Source organism: Pectinophora gossypiella, chromosome 13 (assembly GCF_024362695.1).
Source record: "Pectinophora gossypiella chromosome 13, ilPecGoss1.1, whole genome shotgun sequence".
NCBI lineage: Eukaryota > Metazoa > Arthropoda > Insecta > Lepidoptera > Gelechiidae > Pectinophora > Pectinophora gossypiella.
In genome coordinates, this window is record NC_065416.1 from 9748227 (window position 1) to 9764883 (window position 16657).

Consider the following 16657-nt stretch of genomic DNA (forward strand, 5'->3'; position numbering starts at 1 on the left):
ATGTTTGTTTCTTTCCATTCTTTTACCTTGGTAAGGTAAATGTACGTTCATAACAAGTTAACTCATCAGGAGTCGCTTGTTATTTCTCTTTCGTTACTAGAGTGTAGCGAAAAATTTTATTTAAAAATTTAAAATTTTTAAATAAAATTTTTCTTCCTCAACTAAAACGGAACTGTAACACGTTTTTTTTTACACTTCCCACTTGGCTGTATGGCATACAGGTGTGTGCCTACGCGCCGGGAAAAAGTTATGTTCGTTTGACATTTCGTTTACGCGATGACGATGGCAATTTAGTCCCGTCGCGATTATTTCTTTAAAGTGGTGTATAAGCCACATATATTATGATGAAAGGATGGTGAAGTCTTCTGGTGAGTGTTTAGATGGTTATTATCGTGGAACGTTGGCAATTATGAGCTTCATATGTTCATGACAATGACCTAACCTCACGTTCTTTCTTTCAGTATAAAAACAATGGTTTAGTCCATCGACTAGGGGGAATGCTGTTATAATATCGTCCCACGTGATGTGGTGAGTGTTTTTACCTATAATTCCGCGTCGTAACGGGGTTGACAGAGCTGTAACCAGTGTTCGGAAAACCCATTTAAAAAGTTAACCGATATAAAAGGTTAACAGATTCAATCGGTATCCTTTTATTACGGTAACACGTTAATCTGTTAACCTATTGAAACCTGTTAACACATATCAAGGGTTAACCTCGGTTTTATAGGTTATTACTAACGAAGAGTAAAATATTAAAACAAACTCACCTGGAAAGAGAAAGATGGGTATAAACGGGAAACAAGCGTTTTTGAAGAATCGGCTATATTCGACAAAATTGAATGGAATCGTTAAAAATCGGCTAAAATCGTCTGGATTCGAGTAAAATTTACAAAATTGATTGAAATCGATAAGGATGGCTAGATTCCACTTCACTCGACTGGATTCCAGGTTATTCACCTACCTTAATGACACATCGGAGTTGGCAAAGTGGAGTTGGTAATGCGGAATATAGTATCCCTCAACGCAACTTTTTCTTCTGGGGGACTTCAACGCCTGCCATCAAGAGTGTTTGTACCCGTTCCAGCAGACCGACCATGCTGACAAAGAGGTGCAGGCTTTTGCCTTGTCACTAAGTTTCTCACAGCTGGTAAATTGCGCTGCAAGGGTACCTGACGTTGCCAACCATACCGCCAACTGCTTGGACCTTCTGCCGACAACTGATCCGGACCGATATCAAGTATCAGTGACTTTCCTTTAGGAACTTCCGGCCATTGTTTGGTGAGATCTCTATCTGTCTATCCCCCATCTGATCTTAACCGCAGAGAATCCAGGCGAATATGACGATACAAGTTAGCAGACTGGGATGAGATGCGGCACTTCTTCGCGTCCTATCCTTGGAGTGAGGTATGCTTTTCTTCAGAAGACCCGTCGAGCTGCGCAGACCCGCATACCGGGTGTGGGGTGAAGAATATACCTGCAAAGCTCCTAACTCTGAAGAAAACTCCGAATAACGCCGCCAAGTCTTGCAAGAGGACAATACGCGGAGCTCGTTTCGACCATATAAGTAGGCCAAATCGGTGCGAAACTGGCTAAGTACCCAACTGGTATTTATCTAGCTAATTTCTGCCGTCTGTTGTTGCCGCCATTGCTGAAACCTGATGGATCGCTGACCTATACCGCGCACGAGAAGGCAAATTTATTTATCTCCTCACCTGCGACTCTCGTCTAGATGCTGAGAACAATATTCCACCTAGTGTACCTCCTTGTGATCTGGCAATGGCAATACTGGGCTGAAAAAAATTTGAATGCCATCGAAACTACAAGAAGAAGAAGAATGGCAGAGATCTGTATCCGGCAACATGAGGTCCTAAAAATGCTTCACATTCTAGACGTGAATGAGTTCCGTGGTCCAGATGGTATTCCAGCAATCGTACAGCAGAACTGTGCACTTGAGTCGTCTCCAGTACTGACACGGCTCTACCGGCTCTCTTTGGGTTCAGGACTAGTCCCGAACCCATGTAAGCTTGCCTATGTGCAGCTTGTGTCCAAAAAAGGTAGTCGTGCCGTGCCGACCCTGCTAACTACCGCCCCATTTCAGCGAACTTGAACAATTCCCTTCTAGCGTACCTTCACCAACGATCTATTTAGTGACCGCCAATTTGGTTTCCGCCGTAATAGGTCAACTGGCGAATTCTTGTGTACGCTACACACTTGCGAGGCTCTTGCCGTGTCCTTTGATATCACAAAGGTTTTTGATAGGGTTTGGGAGAGTCTTATTGGAAATATAGCCATAGGCTTATTGGAAAGCTTCCGGCATATGGGATCCCTTCTAGCCTGTGTAATTGGATATCTGACTTCCGGAGGAATAGACGGATTTGGGAAGTCGTCGATGGGTGCTCGTCTGATTTACATGGTATTAGTGCCGGAGTCCCTCAGGGATCTGTTCTCTCTCCCACTATCTTCCTGCTCCAGATCAATTATCTGCTGATTTATGTCCTATGGGTATGCAGACGATAGCACAGTGACGGAGAACAAGCACCAGGAATGTCAGCGTTATCAGAACTTGTTATCAGAATCTTATGAATCGTGTGAATTTGACCCTTAAGTCCGTCTCAGAACGGGGTGACAACAACTTGGTCGAATTCAACGCTTCCAAAACCCAGGCATGTCTGTTCACCGCGAAACGAATCTGGCTCCAATGTTCCGGAGTGTACCCATTAGTGATGTAACGAATATTAGCATTCGCGAATATTTTTTGCAGATATTCGTATACGCATTCGCGAATGTCTAAAAATTTACATTCGTTACACCATCACTAATATCCACGTCAATTACCAACTATCTCGAGCTCTATGGTACGGACCTAATTGCCAACCTAAACTTCGGCTGCTACACCGAGTCTATAACAAAATTGCAGCCAAAAATCAGACATCCTTTCTAAAGTCAGATGATATTTTCCCTCAGAGCAGTTGCTCGATCTATACACAGCACAGGTTCGTTGTAGTATGGAGTACTGCTGTCACCTTTGGCAAGGCTCTGCCAGCTCTCGGTTGGCCGCTCTCGACTTGGTGGAGCGTTGAGCATTAAAGCTCGTAGACAATGAGTCGTTAGTGAAGACTCGACTCCAAAGTCTAAAACACAGACGAAGGGTAGCGGTTTTTTATAGGATACACTTCGGTGTGCGGTTCAGTGTGTGCAGGAACTTCATGAGTTAATTCCACCCACACTATTCCATCTTCGAACAACTAGTCGTCGGCAGACATTTCATGTTGTTGATATACCACCAATCCGCACTAAACGTTTTGCCTCTTCCTTTTTGATGCGAATAGCAAAGGACTGGAACTGTTGTCTGCATTTCCAACTCGTTATAATTTGGCATTCATCAAGGCTAGGGTGAATAGGCATTTACTAGGTAAGCGTGATTCACCCTAGACCACATCGTCCCATACCACCAGGTGAGAATGACGCGGTTTTCAAACGTGAGCCTATATTATTAATAAAAAACTGTCGATTTTAGTCGTTTCCAGGCGATTTTGTGGAATCCAGTCTAGTGGAGTGGATTCAAGTCATTTGTGTCAGTTTAAGTCCATTCAAGCTGATTGTGACGATTCTAGGTGCTTGTCAAATCCAGTCCATTTTAATCGATTCTAGTCGAATCCAGTCGATTCCTCGACAAAAAAATAGACTCGATTCAAGTCTTTAAATTAATATACGCATCATACAAAACCGTAACGTACCATACGCCTAAACCATGCGATACGGACTTCATCCTATGGCTACATATTAAGATGCATCCCAATTCCATCTCAGATCAGAGTAATATTCAAGATCACTCAAACAAGTGAGTTAGAGAGCGTTATTATATTGTCTAGATTCCATGACGACTACCTTCCGACTTCATACTAGTAACCACATCTTGCGTCATTTTAAAATGGAGTTCCTATAACCATCTGGTTACCATCAGATCTTGAATACTAACCAGAGCTAGAATGCTCGTCAAGGCAAATTATTTTAACATCGAGTTTCTAAGTTGACAATACAAATGACCACCTGGTCATCATCACACCCTGAGTATCAACCAGCAACAACCACCTAGAGTCAGAGTTCTCATCAAGACAAATCAAACAAACCCAAACTTCCTTTTGGTTATCATCCAATCCTAAATACCAACCACCAATAAAGTTCTCATCAAGACAATTCAAACAAGCCCAAACTCGAAGGTTACGCGTTATTTTAATATCGATTTCCTAACTTATGACCACCTGGTCATCATCAGACGCTGAATACCAACCACCAAAGCCAAGTATAGCTAGAAGGCTCATCAAGACAAATCAAACAAGCCCAAACTCGGAGGTCTAGCGTTATTTTAATATCGAGCTCCTATCCTTATAACCACCTGGTTATCATCACACCCTGAGTATCAACCACCAACAACCACCTAGGGTCAATAGGGTCATCAAGACAAGTCAAACAAACTCAAACTCGGCGATCTTGCGTAATTTTTTTGTCGAGTATATATAATAATATAATATAACCTGGTCATCATCAGACCCTGGATCCTTCCGTCATGTCTACAAATCTTCTCGTAATTATCACCTATCAAACAAAAAAAAACGTAACCAAATCGGATCATGCGTTCTGCAACTACGTTACGACCTTTCCGCGTAGCGTCGCTGGTTAAAAAGTAAACGTCGAAATAGTAAAAAACAAAGCGCGTGGAACGATTAAACGACGCCGACAAGTGCCTGCAGGTTGCTTGGCGCAGCGTTGCCAGCATTCATTTCGCACGACGGAATGGCAACATGCAAAAATAACCGTTTGTAAAGCGGTTAACCTATCATTCCTGTTAACCTTTAATTTCTGTTAACAGTGTTCGCAATAACCCCCTTGATAAAGAATACCGAAATGTTTCGGTATACGCCTGTACTGTTAACACATATTTATTTCGGTTAATAACCGAATTATTTCTGTTATTAACCCTAACCGGAGGAACACTGGCTGTAACATGTCATTTTGTTACAGGGGTCAAAGTCCACCGGCAGAGTCCAGTGTTAAAGTTCTACTAGAATGATCAACTGTAAAGACTAACTTCAAAAATCAACTTCAAGGTCTTCCTTCAGGGTCTAGCTCCCCAACCATGACTACCATTTGTGTTCATTATCTACTTTTGCCGTCAGTGTCAGTTCCTGCTGCGGTTATTAATGTACATAATTCATAATTCCAGTTTGGTGTTAAAATCTCTGGATACCATCTAGATATCTCTTCTTCATGATTAATTTAACTTATTATGGATAGTGCCATGCTCTCAAGATGTTATTCAAATAATACATGGAGTATTTATCCTCAATACATACTTCATGCCTTTTTGTCAGGACCTGCCGTCCTGACACTTAACTTTTCCTCATAGGGATAATACCTAGTTGTTTAGGAATAATACTAAGTTAAGATACCATGTTATAGTAATAGATTTATTTCTTAATTTACCTTAGGATGTTTTGTAACCGACTGACTTCATATAATTTTATTTTGAAATTGTTGAATCAATAATACCTTTGTTAAAAGTGAAATCTTTATTATTTCCAACACCTTGGCTTTGTTTGTAATAGGAGGGAATCTTCTATACGGCGCCCAACATTTTAATCTTATTCTCCCCCTATTCTCTGAGTTAGGTGCCTATTTCCACGCCCTGGGAAACTAATATCTCATTATAAGACAACATCTATAGGGGCAACTCACCCCAACATTGTAAAGTCTTACACACTAATGACGTCACCAATATGGACAGCGAGCGTCAACTGCAAGATATTCACGAGGAAGTCAGTCAATCTTTCTCCATCGATTCTATGGGAGTGTCTGCTAAACCGCGGGAAAATGTGGAAGACCTGCGCGCATGGGAACACCTGGAAAAAACTTCTGTGCTCGTGGACAACCGCTGGTACGTCGGCTTACCTTGGAAAGATGAGAACTGTGTGATGCCTGACTCTTATCCTAATGCTGTTTCACGACTGAAAGGAGTTAAACTGAAGATGAAGAAAAGTGCAGAATATGCGCGGAGATATGAAGATCGTGTGCGTCATTTGTTTGACAACAATTATGGTAAAGAATTGTCTAACCTAGAAGTCACACCAAGGACGTGGTATTTACCACATTTCGGGGTCGATAACCCTAATAAAAAGAAACTACGGTTAGTGTTTGATGCAGCAGCGAAGACAAAAGGATTGTCCTTGAATGATTATCTATTAAAGGGGCCTGATGTACTTATGTCACTATTTGGTATAATGTTACGGTTTCGGCAATATAAAGTAGCTGTTACTGGAGACATAAAGGACATGTTTTTAAGAATAATAATTCGTCAAAAAGACCAGGATGCCTTCAGATTTCTGTTTACAAGTGACTTGGAATCTGAAAATATTAAAACATATGTGATGACATCACTAATATTCGGAGCTAATTGTTCGCCGTTCATAGCTCAATTCATAAAAAACAAAAATGCAGAACGTTTCATTTCTTCAATGCCTGCCGCCGTGAGAGCTATACTCACACAACATTATATGGACGATTATATCGACAGCGTGCTGGACGAGGAAACTGCTATGAAGTTAGTAAACGAAGGTTTTAAGATAACAAATTGGACAAGTAATAGCAAAACCATCCTCAACAATTTGCCAAAAGAGACTCTCGGCGCGACCGCAGTAAGATTCAAAATTGGTCAGCAACTACAGGGCGAGCGAACACTTGGTTTGATCTGGCATCCCGATGATGACACATTAAGATTTGATGTATCATTTAAACTAATACCTAACGAAGTCTATGGAATTTTATCACCATTTACTTTAATCGAGAAAATTATTACTTGGAAAATTTGGAAAATAAATAAAAAAACTTGGAAAATACACATTGGATGGGATGAACCGATTCCAGATACTGTCTACGAAAAGCGGAGTAAATGGCTGACGTTGTTATAAGAAATGCGTAACGTGAAGATACCTAGATGCTACGCAGCTACGGCCGTAGCAAGAACGAGCGAGATGAAGAGGGGAACCTTATCAGCCGTTATCACAGTGCGAGTGCGACGGGGCGCGTGCGCCGATGACGCCGCCCGCACCCTCCCCACTATTGTAATCACGCTCACGATCCCCGCTAACACAGCAACCTGCGACTACGTCTGCGTGCTACGACTATACACACCTACAGCTACATACATTTTGCGATGCTTCGATCAAAGGAATGTGCGCTGTAGCTTATTGGCGCTGGATAGATAATGACAGTGTGTGCGTAGCATTCATAGCGAGTAGAAGCCGCGTCGCACCGAATAAACCTGTTTCCGTTCCGCGATTGGAATTACAGTCGGCTGTCTTAGCCGCAAGATTAAGTGAATCAATTTTAAAAGAACATAATATGGCTTGCGAACGCAAAGTATTTTGGTGTGATTCCACCACAGTTTTACACTGGATAAGAAACGATGCTAAAAATTATAAACAGTACGTAGCAAATCGACTCGGCGAAATCGACAAATTTACGAATAAACGTTGACGTTGCGTGTTGACGTTTCGATTTTGTATGTTTTAAATCATTATTTTTGTAGGTAGTTAGTTATAGTTATAAACTATTTGTGAAGGAGTGTGCGGGGAGTGAAGGAGCGCGGGCGCGGGACAAAAACGTCATTCAGTCGAACACCGACACTGGCACGATTCGCGATCGCCGCACGCTCCTACATTTTTTTTGTACGCTCTGCCTACCCTGTTTGGCCAATACAGTCTTAAAAGTGATTTTCGGGTTTTATTAACAAGTCCTCGGCACTCAAATTCTACAGGGTCGGTTTACCTAACCTGAAGATTGTGCGATCAACGGGTAATAGAAACCATGATTGCTTACCTGTCGCTTGGTTGCAGGAAGACAACCGGTCGACCTTCAGGAATGTGGTCAGCAAGCTCCGGACGCTGCTGCCGTTCCTGTGGCCGCGCAAGAGTCTTTGCCTGCAGATATACGTGCTCATATGCGTGCTGGCACTCATAGCTGGCAGAGTCGTCAACCTCTATGTGCCCATCTACAATAAGAAGATTGGTGAGTGCAACTGCTCTTTCGGAATAACATCTCTGAACGTCGGAATAATATCTTTATCTATGTTCCAGTTACTTTGGTTGAACTGTTGTTTTCCTATATCTTTGTTTTAAGTTTACGTGGTTATTATCATAATTAAAACACATAATAACGGGTTCCAATCTCATCAGTCATCCCGTGATTATGGCACTTGCAACAGTGCCGTTATATCGGGAGTCTCATATCCCTGCTTTAAACGCGGTAAGAACCCGTTATTATGTGTTCTCCTAGATCTTTGGTTTTTGTTGACTATGGTCTATTCTATAGTAACTCATTTTATACATCAATGGCTGTGGTGGTTAGGTCGTCAGCGTGTGACCGAATCAAATCTTGACATGTATTGATATTACTGTCACTTATTAAGATATTTATTACACTGTGAGTAATGACAGAGACAAGCGGGGTTAAAAGGCCACATCGAAGCAATTCATCTAAAAAAGCAATATTGCAATGTGACATTTGCGCATACAAAAGTAAGTGCGCAATGCAAACAAATGTCAAATAGCAATATTCCTTTCTTAGATTAATTGCTTCGATGTGGGCTTTTTAACCCCCAAGTTCTCTTATGAAATCATCTTATGAATGTATCCCCGTTAGGAACAATCCGGTTCAAAGAGGGTGAGGCTTCCGTTATTTATTATCGACTGTACAAGCCTATCCCGTTGGCCTCCCGTTGGGTCGCTGGGTTGGTTGGTACAGCACTGGAGATGTCAGGAAATAAAATGTGTTCCTCAAAGTCATCCATGGCTTTCACGCACCTACGGTGTCCGCCCATAGCACATAATTTCCCATACCATTGCCAACTACTTATTCTTATACATCCAAAAATATGCATTCATTCGTGATTTCCCCCCTTAGTTGACAGCATATCGCCGCCTCAAACGACGCAGTACTACTGCTGGGACCTGGTGGCTATCTACGTATTCTTCAAGTTCCTGCAGGGTGGCGGCACCGGTGGCATGGGCTTCCTCAACAATCTCCGCTCCTTCTTGTGGATTAAGGTCCAGCAGTACACTACACGAGAACTCCAGGTCAGTAGGTACTATTTTCACAATGAAATGCATCGGAATTAAAAACTGTAACATAAGCGAACATAAATGTAGACTAGTAGCCTAGCTGTATAGGGTATGAATATATCGGTGTGGCGGACCCAACTAGTTTGCCAGCTAGTTCCGCCCACATGCAACAGTTGGCGCCACATTCAATAATGCAGTCTTGAAGCAGTCGTGAAACGCGATATCGAAGTTTACACAGAGAGACGCAATATCTACAACTTCCAACATGACTCCGTTGGATCGTCGATCCCTACCAACATGTGACTAGCGGGGTACTATGGTCTGTTCGGTACTCCGAAAAACATCCTTTGGCGGCAGCACACCCTCGCCGCTCTGAAACTGGTGACCCTCGACAAAACACTTCCTACCTACACCTTCTGGGAGTCGAGGAATCAACTGCGTCGCACCTGCAGCAGCCAGCACTAGACTATATTTTTTTGCTACCATATGCCTTAGACTCTAAGGCTTATTAAGGTTCAGTCGTTTAAGTACCTAAACTGCGTAGTACTTCCGTAACTACTAACTAAGTAATTATATCTACATTTTAGGATGTTTGAAAGGATGGGTATGCTCCATACACCTTCCGTTTGAATGACGGGGGCCTGTGTCCAGCAGTAGGACGTGTTTATGTGGGTTTGACTGAAGGAAAACCGTTTATTCTACTGTGTTTGCTCGGTCCAGAAAATAACACATTCTACGACAATTTACTGCATACATAATATGTGAAATAGTTTAAAGTATTTTTATTAATAGTTCTACCGACTTGCGCCTTGGTCGTCTAACATATAGGCGGGTATTTTGTATGAGTACTAAAATATAAAATACGGTCTTTCAGTTGGAGTTATTTAAACACCTGCACGGACTGCCTCTCCGCTGGCACTTGTCCCGCAAGACCGGCGAAGTGCTTCGCGTGATGGACCGCGGCACGGACTCCATCGACAACCTGCTCTCATACATACTGTTCTCCATCACACCCACCATTGTGGACATTATAATCGCTATCATCTACTTCGTCATGGCTTTCAACGCGTGGTTTGGATTCATCGTCTTTTCTACGATGGTGCTTTATATAAGTAAGTGTTATTTATAATTATTACAAAACTCTTCGAGATAGCGTTATCCCGTCGTCACGGGGTCCGTTTACCTAACCTGAAGATTTGACAGGTTCGGTTTTATACATAAGCGACTGCATATTTGATCTTTCAACCCGCAAACCTTCAAGCCTAATACAGTTTCGGTCACATACCTCCGAAACGCATTTCTTGGGGATGTGGGTTTCCTCACGATGATAAACTGTATATTATATGAATATGACCCATTCTTGTGCCGCTCACGGGATATACATCGCGCGCCACCCGTCACCTATGTCGAGGTAATACACATATACACAAAAACCGCCTATTTACGTTCCACTGCTGGGCACAGACCTCCCCTCAATCATCCGGAGGGGGTATGGAGCATACCCCGGCAGGCAAGAGGTTACAGTAGTCATCAGGTCGAGGCAAATCTAGCTCGGCGCCCGATACGAATTGGTGCGGAGAGTTACCGTTCTACAAGTATTATTATTCTTTGTTCTATGGTGCTTTCTTCTTTTTCCAGTCGCAACGATAGTAGTAACGGAATGGCGCACAAAGTTCCAAAGACGTATGAACCTGGCGGACAACGAACAAAAGGCGCGCTCCGTCGACTCGTTGCTCAACTTCGAGACCGTGAAGTACTACGGCGCTGAGGCGTATGAAGTGCTCTCCTATAAAGGCGCTATTGTCAATTATCAGGTGAGAATGACTATGAAAATTTAGAATGAACTTGTTTACCTTCGTCGATGATATATTTGGTTAACCACTGGCTTACCATCGTATGGAAAGTGTTCGCTAATCTCAAATTGAATCTGATAAATAATGCACATCAAATATATTTTTATTTATTGATGCATTTTTTTTTTTCAGAAAGAAGAGTTCAAGTCCCTCGTCACACTCAACATGCTGAACACAATTCAGAATATTATAATTTGCAGCGGTAAGTGCTGTGTCCTTTAATTATATAATTTTTGTATGTGTAGAGTGTCGGGGGTGTGTCTCAGCGCTGAATAGTTTCTGGTAGCTGTTTTACACACAACGCTGTCAGGCAAAAAGAGGTCCCGGGTTCAAATCCCGGACGAGTCCCCAAATGTGGGATTTGGGTTTGCTCAATTAAACAGTTGAGTACGGTTTAAACACTTATTTTTATTTTATTCTCTCCGTATTACACCACCATCGTTTTCCGTCCGCCATCAGCTATATATCCCCTCTCCCTCCTTTCTCACTCCTTCTATCACTCTCTCACTCATTCACACTCCTTCACTCAATCATTTGTCTATGCATCCCTTCTATACTCAATGCCTTCTGTACTACTCATGTTACTCGTCTACTTCTCACACAATCATCTCAACTCACCTATCACTCACTCAGCTACATACATATAGGTTGTCATTTGGACTATTTTATTTTTCACGTATCGTACAGGTCTCCTGGCGGGCTCAATCCTGGCCGTGCACATGGTGGTGAAAACGAGCGAACTCACCGTCGGCGACTACGTGCTCTTCGCCTCGTACATCGTGCAGCTATACGTGCCGCTCAATTGGTTCGGGACATATTACAGGTAAACTGGTTTGACGTTTTATGATTGTATACAGGGTGTTAGTGACATCGAACCGAATACTCGGGGATGACTCAGAGCCTGATTCTGAGTTAATATCAAGTGGAATTTTCCGTCGCAAAAGTATGGAACAGAAAATAATTTCAAGTGCAAACCCAATAACAAATATAAGTTATGCAAGACCTGTCGAAAACTACGAGCATTTTGCGCACAATTAAATTTCCCTTCTTATGTTCCCAGAGCGATCCAGAAGAACTTCATCGACATGGAGAACATGTTCGACCTAATGCGCGAGGATTCTGACGTCAAAGACGCGCCTGGAGCCCCCGAGCTGGCGGTGCGGCGCGGTGGTGTCGAGTTTAAGCACGTGTCCTTCGGCTACGGCCCCGAGCGACTCGTGCTCAATAACGTCAGCTTTCGAGTCGCGCCCGGCTCTACTGTCGCTCTTGTGAGTACCGATAATGGCGGCATCCAAAAAAACACCTAGCAGAAGCACCTAGTAGGCCAGTGTGGTAGTCGCAACTGACTCATTGCGTTGGTTTTCAGTTGCTACTGCAATTAGGGCTTCTCTATGTTTACCATCAGGCATAGTTGAGCCAACATACTTGGTCAATTTAAAAATAAAATACAATACCAGGTTGGCCCAAGCGGCGCGGGCAAGTCGACGATAATGCGCCTCCTGTTCCGGTTCTACGACGTGAACGAGGGCGCGGTGGTCGTGGACGGGCAGGACGTGCGCACGGTGACGCAGGCCTCGCTGCGCGCGCACATCGGCGTCGTGCCGCAGGACACTGTGCTCTTCAATAACACTGTCAGGTAATAATTACACAGACATACATTTTTTTATTTAGGTAATTACTTTTTCTCCCGGTTGAACTTACGACCAGTCAACAGATTATAAGCAACGACCAGTGTCGTAGCTTCACAATGGCCCCGATTCCTGCAGACACCGCCTAATTTTATTTTAAGTTATATCCGTCATTTTCATATCCGTCGAAAAGGAAAGGGGCGGATGATTCACAGCTCTTAATTTTAGGAAGAATGAGTAAATGAATGAATAACCCGGGCGAATCAAAAAGGTACGTCGCTGGTATGCAATCCGTTTGACGTGCTGTCTACTTAACTGTGTCGGGTTATTGACTGATGTAAAATTTTTAGACGGTTGGTTTAGATTTGTGCTTAAAATTGACGTGTGTTCCATAAATTTTATGCTTGTCGATTACCCGTTAAATAAAATTAGATGGTATTTACAGGAATTAGCACCAATGTGGCTTTAATATTAATTAGTTGGATCCAAAAAGCTCATATATACACACGCGTTACTCACGGGGTGAGCGTAGCCACATGTAATCAGAAGACAATAGGCTAGTTTCCAACTAGTCGAATCAGTTACTTTTTACTAAACGTCAAAACACGAAATTACTATGGAATTTGTATAAAAAAAACATACTGTGACGTCATAGAAAAACGTGATAAAATGTCGGACATATTATTACGTTTTCTTGATTAAAATTCATAAATAAGTTAATTAGAAAAAATGAAAAGTTTTTCGTTAGTATTAGATCTGTCTTTATTTGTAATCAGAAGTTCATAATTTATCTTGAACCTAGTACACGACCTAATTTGCAGTCACAGATACTTTGCTTATGACGTGCATATGGAGACGTCGCATACTCGGAACTGCATGGAAACCTGCTTGCAACGTGAATTCCTGATGCTGATCTTTTAACTGCTCAAATAACAATCCAGTCACAGATACTATATACAGGGTGTTAGTGACATCGAAACGAATACTCGGGGGGATGATTCAGACCATGATTCTGAGTTAATATCAAGTGGAATTTTTCGTCGCAAAATTCATGATTTTTTTAGTTTTTTTTTTAATTATTTTCAATTCTATACTTTTGCGATGGAAAATTCTACTTGATATTAACTCAGAATAATCAGCTGAATCATCCCCCTCAATATTCGTTACGATGTCACTTACACCCCACACAAGTACATACGGTAGCCATACAAGTAGGTATGGGTGTTAGTGACACCGTAACGAATACTGAGGGGGATGGTTCAGACCATGATTCTGAGTTGATATCAAGTGGAATTTTCAGTCTGAATCATCCTGTAAATTTTTGTGTTTTTTTTAATTATTTTCAATTCCATACTTTTGCGACGGAAAATTCCACTTGATATCATCTCAGAATCATGGCCTCAATCACCCCTCAAAGTTTTCGTTACGATGTCACTAACACCCTGTATACACGAATATACACGAACAGACACGAATACGATGAATCGTTTGGTAACGGCCCATCTATAGGTTCATCATGATAGATAGGACTCAATCCCTCTGTCGGTTATTCCGTCTTTCCCGAAACCTCACTCACGTAGGATATCGGGTGACGTCACCACACACATTCTAAAAGAGGGAAATCTAGCTACCCGTGCATTTATATAATTTAATATGGTTTTAACATGATTTTTTTTATCAATTTTAGATACAATATCCAATACGGACGGCTGGACGCTTCTGCGGCCGACATCATCTCAGCGGCAAAGAATGCGGATATCCACGACAGAATCCTCACGTTTCCTGACGCGTATGATACTCAGGTAAAATTTTAAAAAACTACCATGTTATTTATTTTATTTTTACAGTTGTAAGTTGTTGTTTTAAATCGGATACTACTGAATCATCCCCAAAACTTACATTATTAGAGTGTGTGTATACATCTCTGCAACATAGCTAGCGAGGGGTGAGTGTATACATTATACACCTTTGCGTACCCTCTCAGGGATACAGTAATGATGCTATGTTATGTACAATAGCTGAAACCCCATTCCAGGTAGGAGAACGTGGTCTGAAGCTCAGCGGCGGAGAGAAGCAGCGGATAGCCATAGCACGCACGATCCTCAAGGACCCGGCTATCGTGCTGCTTGACGAGGCCACGTCGGCGCTGGACACCTACACCGAGCGGAACATCCAGGCAGCGCTGGCCAGAGTATGCGCCAACAGAACAACCATTATCATCGCACATCGACTCTCCACCATCATACACGCCGATGAAATATTAGTGCTTCAAGATGGAGAGATCATTGAAAGGGGAAAGTGAGTATACTTACAAAACAGTTTAAATATTAATTTGTAACAAAATAAATCATGTGACTTGATTCACTAATGGCTGTTAGGTACTTTTTGGCATTTGTTTGGAACTTCTATGAACTTATGTTGTTCAAAAAATCCATAGGTTGTTTTTCTGTTGAATGACAGTTTTTATCCATCATTTCTATACCAACCCACAGTAAGTTATCAGATTCTAACTATCCTTTCCTTTCAGCCACGATGCTCTCCTTGCGCAAGGTGGTTTCTACGCGTCCATGTGGCAACAGCAGCTTGAGAGTCGAAATAACAACGGACCGTCTGAAGGAGAGAACAACAACCCTCCAGCGGACCGCTCCAACAACAACCCGGCCAATGCATTCAGTGGCTTCGGACACGGACACGGAGTGTTATAATGCTCAAGTGTAGTGAAACAATGTGAAGTGATACGGTGCTAGTGAACACAGTGGTCTAAAACTATAGTTTTGGTATTATAGGTGGAAATTTAAACGGTAAGTTTGATATTTCGATTGCTAAGTGCCATTACGGCTTGTCTACATCTATTTTTTGTAGGATGATTATTTAGAAAATATTAGACTGATCTGTAAGCTAATCATGTGTGGAAAATGATTTATCATATCATCAGGATTTAAGGTTTTTGTACTATAAGAGTATGTGTTATTTATAATGGAAAATATCAGTAGATTATCAAAATCACTAAAAACTACATTCATCACTGGTGTAAAATGAATACATTGTTTTTCAAATTGCAATGGATTTTGAAACTGCTGACATTCTCCAATGAAATGATATTGTTTCAATAAATGTATATATAGGGCACGAGTACCAAAGAGTGTGTAGTTGTAGACAAGCCCAGGGTAAAGGAAATGACTGATATTGATGAACAAACTATGGTAGGGACCATAGCGATTACGGTTTGCTGCTAGAGTTTACAATCCGCCGTAATGAATAATGGGCGAGTACTATACTGTGTTTGACAACAGTTCGATACCACTTATAACATAGCATGATTACAGTGACATACCTTGTGTCTCTGTCATACTAAGTTGCATCACGTTAGTGCGACAGACATCTGTCTCTTTCGCGCTAGGCGATGTACTATATCTCCGTCTTGCTGTCATTCTAATCATGCTACGTTTTAAAGGGGATACCTTTTATATGAATATAACACCAACAGGTTAGTTGTTCTCTAAAACAAGTGTGGTGGAGCCTAAATTAGAAAAATATGAAATTTGAGAACTTTTGCCTTTTAAAAATAGTTTGTTACATTATGTCATAATTAGGGATTACAACAGAAAAACTGGTTAAGTAAGCAATGTTCTGAAGTGTAGCAGTTCATTGTAGTTTCATGGACAAAACTTCTTTACATAGCTAGAAAGAAATGCAAAAATATGTCCTAGTGACAAAACAGGTGACGACTGATAAAGGAGGTCACCATTTGTCCCTTTTAGTTTTGGTTGGATGGTAAAGACAACATTTAGGTAAACTCCAATCGCGTTTGTGACGTCCACTCAACCACATTGAAACTACAGCAATGTATAAGTTGACATTGCGATGATGTAACTTATGTACCTAAGTAGTATTAATTAAATTGTGATGGGAAATTTTACGTGCAATTTCAGTGTTATTAAAAATGTTTTACTTATTTCAACCGTTTAATTTCTTCTACTGTTATCTAGCTGGTGCCAAAAAAGTGAAAAGGTCAAAAATTATTGAAAGGGAAGAAGGAAGTAAAAAGTAAACAAAGAAA

The 16657-nt window shown here is 41.6% G+C and overlaps 1 protein-coding gene across 1 annotated transcript in view; it reads left to right on the forward strand.

Annotated features, from left to right (window-relative positions):
- The window catches only part of LOC126371969 (ATP-binding cassette sub-family B member 6), a 33157-nt gene extending 16605 nt beyond the window's left edge, over positions 1 to 16552 (forward strand). Inside the window, exons 6-16 of the mRNA XM_050017447.1 lie at positions 7893 to 8064; positions 8959 to 9131; positions 9991 to 10228; positions 10755 to 10930; positions 11102 to 11171; positions 11657 to 11792; positions 12030 to 12237; positions 12427 to 12605; positions 14285 to 14399; positions 14633 to 14895; positions 15125 to 16552. Coding sequence (XP_049873404.1) covers positions 7893 to 8064; positions 8959 to 9131; positions 9991 to 10228; positions 10755 to 10930; positions 11102 to 11171; positions 11657 to 11792; positions 12030 to 12237; positions 12427 to 12605; positions 14285 to 14399; positions 14633 to 14895; positions 15125 to 15302 — 1908 coding nt within the window. The 3' untranslated portion in view covers positions 15303 to 16552. The remainder of the gene's footprint in view (positions 1 to 7892; positions 8065 to 8958; positions 9132 to 9990; positions 10229 to 10754; positions 10931 to 11101; positions 11172 to 11656; positions 11793 to 12029; positions 12238 to 12426; positions 12606 to 14284; positions 14400 to 14632; positions 14896 to 15124) is intronic.
- Positions 16553 to 16657: the final 105 nt, after the last annotated feature.